The sequence below is a fragment of the Martes martes genome (genome assembly GCF_963455335.1).
Source record: "Martes martes genome assembly, chromosome: 1".
NCBI classification, from domain to species: Eukaryota; Metazoa; Chordata; class Mammalia; order Carnivora; family Mustelidae; genus Martes; species Martes martes.
In genome coordinates, this window is record NC_137888.1 from 107,674,511 (window position 1) to 107,684,301 (window position 9,791).

At 44.4% G+C, this 9,791-nt stretch overlaps 1 protein-coding gene across 1 annotated transcript; it reads left to right on the forward strand.

Moving 5' to 3' along the window:
- Positions 1 to 562: 562 nt before the first annotated feature.
- Positions 563 to 8,965, forward strand: ADIPOQ (adiponectin, C1Q and collagen domain containing; the record flags this gene model as incomplete). Its single annotated transcript, XM_080814108.1, has 3 exons — positions 563 to 626; positions 7,304 to 7,525; positions 8,445 to 8,965. Exons 2-3 carry the CDS (start codon positions 7,312 to 7,314, stop codon positions 8,963 to 8,965), a joined length of 735 nt encoding a protein of 244 aa, XP_080670234.1. The 5' UTR covers positions 563 to 626; positions 7,304 to 7,311.
- Positions 8,966 to 9,791: the final 826 nt, after the last annotated feature.

Genomic DNA, 9,791 nt, shown 5'->3' on the forward strand with positions numbered 1-9,791 from the left:
CACACAAAGTCCTCCTCAAATTTGGGGTCCAGGCCAGAGTGTGGAGGATGTGTTCTAGTTCTTGTTTTATTGCCACTCCTCTGACTATTCCCCTTTCTGAAGTGCTCTGTCTGGACCACACAGTCTCATGCTTTGTCATGCATAGCGAGCAGGAGCACAGTGGTGGTGGTCATCAGTGTTCCTGACTTACGACAGCAGATCTATGGGGGGGAGGGGAGTCTCCTGCACCACTGGACAATTCATTTTACAGGAGGAAGCTTCTCCCTCAGATGCAGAGATGGCTTGTTTTCCTTTTTCTGGGCTTCACCCTTGCCCCACCTTTTCTTGCTGTTGTAGGATGCAAACCTAAGAGCCAAGGGAATGTGGATGCTGTGACTGAGGACACACTTGGCTTCCCAAGCCCATGGGGGGTTGCAGCGGGTTCCCCAGAGTGGAGACCTGAAGCAGTTGCCAGGGACAGGGTGCCTGCCCACTGGCCTCTGGCCCTCATGGGGTTAGGGTTGGCCAATAGGAAGGGACAACTGTGGGGTGGGGACGGCCTGTCCCCCTGTGTATCAGGCTGCTGAGGCTGGATCATCTCATTTCCATCCTGACTGCACTTTGGGGGTCCGATTCTACACTTGAGGGTAAGAACAAGTTGATTACAGTCCCACGCTGGGGGGTGGGGGTGGCTGTCTTGCAATGGAGCCTCTGGCTGGGGTTTGCCCAGGCTCTCTTGTCATAGCTGGTACAGATGGGTACAGGCAAAACTCTGGCCAGGGTGGATGTAGAGAGACCTCAGGCTTCTTCCTTGATTCTTCCACAGCTCAAAGAGAAAAGGAGCTGTTCCTCTGATCAAAATGCCTGGGGCATCTTGTATTTTGCCCAATTCACTCTGTGGCCAGATGCCTACACAGAGAAAAGGTTGGGATCAATGAGGAGGGAAGGATGGCCAAGCGATAGAGTTCAATTAAATAAGAAGAGAAGGAAATAATTCACTTCTAGCTTGACCAGATAGGCAAAGAAAGAAGCATAGGGAAAGGCAGCTCGGGGACAGCCTGAGCTCTAACCTCAGGCTGAGTCTGGAACCCATCTCCACCACTGGATTCCTCTCAGCAAATATTGAGCAGATTCGATAAGGCCAGACACTGGGTGGACTTAATGAGATACAAAGATTTGAAGGAATCTGTAAATACGGGGATATCTGCACTGATGTGAGGATATTTCACAGGATGATTGAGATATTCAAATGAGATAAAGTGAGCTTGGGATATCCTGAAAACTTATAAAAATCTTATTTTTAGACAACATTTTCTGTCAGAAACCAGTGGGTCGGCAGGGCTTTCTGTCAGAAACCAGTGGGTCTGCTCTGACTTGCTCACCCCGGTGAGTGCTGCGCCTGAGGCATCGGGTTGTTTTCAGTGTAGAGGCAGAGGTCAGAGTGGGAAGGATTTTAGAGATCAGCCCAGCACTCTTGTGTCAGTAGGTGTGGGTCCCTGGTCTAGAGAGGTTCTGGTTTTCAGATCAAGCTTCATAGGGGATGCAGCCACCTCACTTCTGGTGACTCCCCCCATTAGCGAAAAGGTGAGCTCCTCCAGAGAAAGTGGGGAAGCCTGGGAGCCCTTTGTGCTGGTAGAATGTGCCCCAAGGAGCACGAGGGGTCAGCTTTGTTCCTGAAGCAGAGAAAGCACAAACAGCTCAGCTGGTAGTCCTTGCTGCCTTCCTCCCTTAGTTCCTGAGGAGCTGTAAAGAGAGACACAGGACTTGCTCCTTGTCCTTTCTGAGGTGGGTGTGGGGACAAACTTTCCACCAACTCCTTCTCAAAACAGGAAATTAATGGCCCCACTTGTCTGAGGTCAGGAGGTAGAAGCTTTGAAGAGTAGAAGTTTTCAGTAAGAATTTTTTCACATGAAGAGAGACTGATCCTAAAAAATGCATTGGAGGGATGTTCTATTTTACTAGTTCCTTGAGATTTGAAGTGTGTGCTTGTGTGTGTGTGTGTGTGTGTGTGTGTGTGTGTATGTGTTGGTCATGGGGATGTTGACAGCTCTCTTAGGGTTGAGTGAAGGTTTTCAGTTAATCCTCCTGAAAGCCAGACAGAATTGAGTTGATTCCTGAGTCTGTCATTCATCATTAGGTTGAACTATGTGAAACTGCCAATATTCTACCATTTTTAACCTTTAAAAATGGCAGTTTCATAGAACCCATACAAGAGTTGCACAATCTGTTTCTTTCTTTCCTTTTTTTTTTCCTTCCCTTTCCAGCCACTCAAAATTTCTAAGAGTCGCATGATCTTAAACCAGCACCTTGGTCTCTTCAAGTCTCGGATTCTTCTCTATAGTGGAATCAAGAGCAGGACTATGGGGGAAATTACATGAAATAAGCATTTGAAAGTACCTTATGCAATTTCTACTCCAACATACCCTTGCCAGTTTCAGTGTTCTCACGTCCCTCATCTTGTGTGATCACATTTAGCGGGTTAGGAAGTTGAGTCTGAGAAGGCTTTTTAGAGGCCATATAATGTGATGGGAAGCTCACCGGGTTGGAAGTCAGAACAGGAATGGCTCAGGGGTCATGTCCTTAATCTCTCACTTTCCCCATCTCTAACGTTGGGATTATTTTCCTTGCTTCATGGAGTTCTTGTAAAGATTAAAATAAGTAATAGATGAAATAAATAATGGGTAAAATCTCCCAGTGTGGGAGCTGGTCTCCATGAGGATCTAATAAACACATCTTCCTTCTCCTTCACCTTTCATTTGTAAAGGCAGGATAGGGTTGAGATAATTTCGGGGTCCATTCTGGCTCTCGGGGACTTAGTGATCTGTGCTTTAGTGCCCTTTTCTGCTGGAAGTGTTGGCACCAGATTTGGTGGCCTTTCCCCCACCTAATGCTCTGTTTCTTGCCAGTCCCAAAGGAGACCCCATCTTGCATTTCACAAGATTCTGCTGTTGTTTCTGAAATTCCAGCAGGTCAAAGTGGAATTTCTTATATACTTTAACACATGAAAATGAGAGATCATAATACAGTCCTTTAGGATCCAGAGGACATCGTGGGCATCCCCTCATACGATTTTAAAAATGAACGAATCCATGCCTATACCCAGTGTATCATGAAAGCCAGTTCAGTACAAAGAACTTGGGCTTTGGATTTTAAATTGTGCCTCTGCATGTTTTTCCTTGTTATGGATGGGCGGAAGTCACTAACCGGCTCTGGTCCTGGGATTTCTCTTGTGGGAGTTGGGTCCCACCTGCTGGAGTAGAAGGGGTGAAATGGGATGAACGGGCAGGTGGATGTAGAGTGGGGATCTGTAACAGGTGGTCCATAAATATTCGCTCGTTTCCCTTCTCTTCACTCACATGTGTGACATTTACTCATTTGATTCTCACAATAAGATCGTGAAATAGGCGAGGTAAGGGTTAATATTAATAATCACATTTGCAGGCAAAGAGCAGGAGATCCAGGAGATGAGGTGGAGACACGTAAGTCACCTAGCGTGTTCGTGGCAGAGCCTAGACTAGAAGCCAGGGCGCCTGCTTCATGATCTGGAGGGCGGCTCCAGCTAATTTCCCTTATGTCCTCCATCCCATGGAGTGGAACATGAAAAGACAGATGTGTGAGCCTGATGCTTCCCCCCCCTCCTCTGAACTATGCCTTAAAGAGTCCATTTTTGGACTTCGGGAGATCAGAATTTGATTTCCAGCTCTTTTACATTAAACAGCTCTAGGATTGGGCACCTGGGTGGCTCAGTTGATTAAGCATCTGCTCTCAGCTCAGGCCATGATCCTGGGGTTCTGGGATCAGTCGGGTTCCCGGCTCAGTGGGGAGACTGCATCTCCTACTGCCTCTCCCCCTGCTTGTTCTCTTTCTCTCTCCCTTGCAAAAATCAATCAATCAATCTATCTATCTATCTCACTAAAAAACAAAAACAAAAACAAAAACAAAAAAACCCTCTAGGATCTAGGATGAGTCACATAACTTTCCTGAAATTCACTTTCCTCCTTTCTAAATGGGTACAGTCGAGGCTAACATTTGCTAAGCACTGACATGTGTCACGTACTGTTCTAAGTACTTATAAGGATTATGCCACTTAATCCTCCAACAAATACATGACTGATGCATGTTACAGGTAAGAACAAATTAGTCTCCCCCAAGCACCAAGATCATAGAGCATGTGATCCTGTTCTGCTTCACACTGTCTCTCAAAATGGTTGTGAGGATTAAATGAGACATTAAGTGAGGTAAGGACTTTACAAATGGAGCTCGGCAGAAATAGAATTATGAGTGGAACTTGGGGTTTAGCTTCAGGAGCCATATAAAAGTTCTCTTTATAACCACTGTTGAGTCTTGGATTACAGTTTCATTTAATAATGTTTTCCCATGTAGAAACAGAAGGCTTTCCAAATCAAAGCGTAACAATTGCCCTACCCAAACAAAGAGCACAAATAATTTTGGAATACATTTTTTTGGTAAGTGGTGCCTCTGTGCTGACCTTCAGTTGCTATCCATTGTTGATTTTTCCACCCAGAACTAGGTTAGAAGAAAATTTTCTTCTGCAATCAGAATCTGTTCTTAGCATCAGAAACTTCTGAGGATTGTGTACCCGTCTTCCCCCACCCCTCTTCTCAGAACCTGCACCCCATGCCACTGTCAGGGAACCCATACTCGTTGTCCCTGTCAGTGGAGAAATCCATCCATAATACCAAAGTGCTGAGGACAGAATGCCTTCCCTTGGACTGGGAGAAAAGAATCTTGACTTTTAAAAGAGGAGGAGGAACCACAGAACTCCAGAGACCTTTTGACTTCACACTTCCCCCAACAGTTTGGAGAAAGCCCCCAATCTCCTTCTATTTTGGGGTCCCTCTGTAGCTGTCCCCACCAGTTCTTATGTTCTGGCCTCTCTTCCTATCTTCCTGTAGAAAAGAGCACAGCCTCATAGATTCTGCCCTCTCCTCATTTTGGGAGAAAGCAAGCATACCTCTCAGAGGTCTTCTTGGGACCTACAGTGCTAACCCTCGGAGACAGGAGCAAGGTGACAAATAGTGAGAAACTTTGAATGCATATGAAGTCTTAAAAGTCTCAGAACAAGTATTCTTCCTAAATATGAAAGGGGCTTGGCTGGTCTCTGCTTCTTGGTTTCTAATCTAACTCACCTCTTTCTTATTTTGGGACAAGCCAAGCCTAAGATTGTGTCTCATTTCTCCCACCTGTTGACGTCACCCGCCTGAGCCCTTGAAATCCAGTAGAGGGCGACAAAGGTACGCGTAGATGGTAAGAGGCGCCTTGGCCAGAGAGTCACCACCACCAACAGGCAGTGCCTGTGTCCTGTCTCTTCTGCCCCTTCTTCTATCAGTCTATCTCTTTCTCAATTCTCACTTTACTTACAAGATCATGTTAAAACTTGGTATTTCCTAAATGATGCAGAAGCGCAATGGAAGGGAGAGATTAACCAAAGGTGTCTTTAAACAGCTAGAGAAATCATTTGAGTATTTTAGAGCACAGTTTACACCAAAACAAAATACTGAAGATGAATTAAAGAGTGAAATTTAAAATATATCAAACAACAGAAGACAATAAAACAGAATATTTACCAAGACCTAGAAGGGCTAGGAACTGTTTAAAACTTAGAAGCAAAGAAAAATATCAACAGAGTTGACTTTAAAAACTAAAACTTCTATCACTTAAAAATCAGGGTAAACTGGGGCACCTGGGTGGCTCAGGGGGTTAAGTGTCTGCCTTCGGCTCAGGTCATGATCCCAGGGTCCGTGGATTTAACCCTGTGTGGCAGGCTCCCCGCTCAGTGGAGCATTTGCTTCTGCCTCTCCCTCTATCCCTCTCCCCATCTTCCTGCTTGTGCTCTCTGCTCTCCCCCTCTCTCCCTATCTCATAAATAAATAAAACATTTTTTTAAAAATCAGGGTAAACAAAAGAATAATCTACAGAATAATCACCAGAGAAAATAGTCATGGCATAGATGATAAAATGTCCGCATAAAGAGCTCACACAAATTGATTCAAAAGTACATTGTGTATCTAATAAATTGAGTGACAAAACCACTAATGGATGTATTATGAAGAAATTAAGTTAGGAAATAGGCCTTTAATAAAGTGTACAACTCACTATTGATCAACGTAGCAAGGTGTCATTTCTTTTGTTCACTAAAATAACAACAGCAAAAATAGGTTTTTAAAATTTTGCTGGTGAGAGTAGCTAATAGGATTTGTTATACACTTACAAACACACTACCAGTAACAAACTAGTAACAGTATAACAGTGTAACTAACAGATTAGTAACAAACTAGACCTAGTAACAGTGTAACAAACTACAGTTTGGAAATACACATCCAGAACTCAAAAATGTTCATACATTTGGCCCAGTAATTTTACTTCTGGGAATACGTCATAATGGAATATAATTTGGGGATAAGCTATATGACTAAGGATATTAGTTATGGATTTTAAAATAATACTTTAAAGTGGAACTAAGCTTAAAGTTAAACAAAATAGAAATGGTTAAGTATATTTTGACTATGTCCACTTGATGAATTAGCACACACACATTTAAAATGATGATTACGAGAACTAGAAAGTGACAAAACAAAAATAGGGGAATAAAATTTCTATGCAAAGTGTGTTTTTCATTATGTTTAAAAATAAACAGAGAAAGCCTTGGGACTGGGTATCCTTTTGTTTTCTGTAGTTTCCAAAGTGTTTATGTTACTAATGTTATTGAATACATGTGTGTGTATGTGTGTGTATTCTACATCTATATATATGAAAGATGAACATATATGAATGAATGAATGAATGAATGAATGAGTGAATGAATGGTGAGTTGGTTTTGTCCCATTGAGAGGGCACTATAGAGCCCAGGTGACAGGGCATAGAGGCGGGATTCTAGACACCATGCACATCTTGGAGGTAAAATTGCCAATCAGAGGATTTCCTGCATCCCTCACAGAGAAGCTGTATCCTGAAGCCAAACCCAATTCTGGAGGCTTTGTATAACTCTGAAAACCAAACAAATTGATGGAAAATAGTGAGTCTTTGGAGTAAAAAAAAGTACATGTGGACTGTGTTTAACTTAGAGTGAGGTTCATGAGATTAAGGAGATTATACACAAAGAATAATGCTAAATATTGCAAATTGGAGGGTGGAAAGAGATCAAGGCGGGTGGAAATAGACAAGCCTTCTAGAAGAGGTGAGCATTGAGAGAGCAGGTCTCAGAAGTGGATGCTGCTGAGGTGGCCCAGGTCCTGCGTAGGTCCGGACAGAGTGAGCTGTGTGGAGCTGCTTGCGTGGCTGACTAAGTGTATCTGGGTTCCAGGGGTCAGGATGCTGTTGCCACGAGCTGTTCTACTGCTACTGGTCCTGCCTACTCATGGCCAGAACTCCGTGACAGAAGGGCCTGGAGTCCTGCTTCCCCCACCCAAGGGGGCCTGCGCAGGCTGGGTGGCAGGTATCCCAGGGCATCCTGGCCACAATGGGACCCCAGGCCGTGATGGCAGAGATGGCACCCCTGGTGAAAAGGGTGAGAAAGGAGATCCAGGTAAGAACAAGGTTTTTGGCTTCCTCCATCGTAGACTTCTCCTGGGTAGAGGAGGGCTTCTGGAATTATACAAAGACATTAGCTATTGACAAAGGCCTAGACACAGGAAGGAAGCAATTTTTTTTTTTTTTTTCTGTGACCCATAAGCAGCCTGTAGTGAATTTGGGGTTGGCCTTCTGGTCGTGAGGATAGGTCATACCTGTAAAACCAGTACCTTTGATTCTGTTCTATCAACATCACATTGCCTGTACCCTTTCCCATCCCGCCTCATCTATCACTCTTCCCAGTCCCTTCACATTCATATTTCCCTTCATTTCCACTTAATTCCCATTCCACCCAGTGACGTTCATACTCAACGCATCCTCATGGCTCACAGTCCTGCTCCTGGGGAACTCTTGGTATAGTTAAGAAGATATGTCTAAAGCACAAGGCTGTTAAGGATTACTACAAGAACATCTATTCCAAATATGCCTAACTGGATGTGGGAAAGTGTCCAAGGTATGGAACACAGAGAAAATGCTCTCAGCAAAGATCTGGATTAACAATGAAGACTTTAAGAAGAGGAGGGCTTGAGTCAGGCCTTGAAGAATGGATAGACAGAAAAAAAGGAGAGAGGGCATCCCGGACAGAGGGGATCGAAGAGCAAGAGTATGGTTGAAAAGAATTATAAATGGTTGGCAGGATGGAGGGTCTATGATGGAGACTTATAAGATATAAGTTTGGAGATGAACTTGTGGAAGCCTGCTGGGGGATGTAGAAGGAGAAAGTATAAGTCACCTCTTTGGGAGCTCCCTTTGGTTCCTTGCTCCATAAGCCAGGCAGGTTGTGGGTAAGGACCACAGGGGCAGTATTTTAGGTTAGAATTAACCAAGGCAGGAGTTCTGTTCCTTATGGTCACTGAGGTTTTCTCATTCTCTAGGTCTCGTTGGTCCTAAGGGTGACACTGGTGAAACCGGAGTAACCGGGGTTGAAGGTCCCCGAGGCTTTCCAGGAACCCCAGGCAGGAAAGGAGAACCTGGAGAAAGTGCCTATGTACACCGGTCAGCATTCAGTGTGGGACTGGAGAGCCGGGTCACTGTCCCCAATGTTCCCATTCGCTTTACCAAAATCTTCTACAATCTGCAAAACCACTATGATGGCACCACTGGCAAATTCCATTGCAACATTCCTGGGCTCTACTACTTCTCCTACCACATCACAGTCTACTTGAAGGATGTCAAAGTCAGTCTCTACAAGAAGGACAAGGCGATGCTCTTCACCTATGACCAGTACCAGGAGAAGAATGTGGACCAGGCCTCTGGCTCTGTGCTCCTCCATCTGGAAGTGGGCGACCAAGTCTGGCTCCAGGTGTATGGGGATGGGAACTCTTATGGGGTCTATGCAGATAATGTCCATGACTCCACCTTTACAGGCTTCCTTCTCTACCATGACACCAACTGATCACAACTAACTTAGAGACTCCAACAGCCCAAACAACCCCAAACTGAAAGTACAGTCCATAGATTTTGATGAAGTTAAGAGATTAATTTTGTTTTCTAGTTGGAGGGCTCTGAACATTATTTGTTCATTTATTGATGCATTCATCAAGTACCTTTTCAAAAAAAAATCATATACTATGTTCCCTCTCCTGAAGAAGACATTGTCCCTGGCCTCAAAGGTCTGTTATGTAGTAGCCATGAAAGGTTAATAACATTTCTTGGGGTGCTTCACATGTATGGTGAAGTAGCAAACTACCAGAAAGTATTTGACAGTGCTATTCTGTGTTCACTAGTTTTCCTTATGTTCATGCCAATCCTGGGGGGTTCATAGGAAAGATATTATTCACCTCATTTTACACTTGGGTCCTCAGCCTGAGAGTTAAGTGAATGCCTAGACTCACACAAGTATTAAGTGGCAGAGTTTGAAGGCAAACCCAGGTCTGTAGACCTTCTCCACTAAAGCTTGCCCCTTTTTAGGAGTATGTGGCCTCTTGGGAGTATTGGTACGGGATCTATCACCCAGCTTAACTGAAGGCCTCTGAGTGGTCTTCATGGTGAGTTAGGCCTTTCCCCAGTAGAGCTCCACATGTTGAAATCCTCCCTGTTCCTCAAAACCACCTAATCAGGAAGCTTCTCTGATGTGATAGCTCTTTCCTGCAAACCTTCCTCACACACTGAAACTCTCTACGTATTACGGTGGATGAGAGTGCTGGGTATGAAAGACATCCTTATACCAGGCCAGGGACAACTGCCTACAAAGGACTGTGCTTCCTTCACCTCTGAGTCCC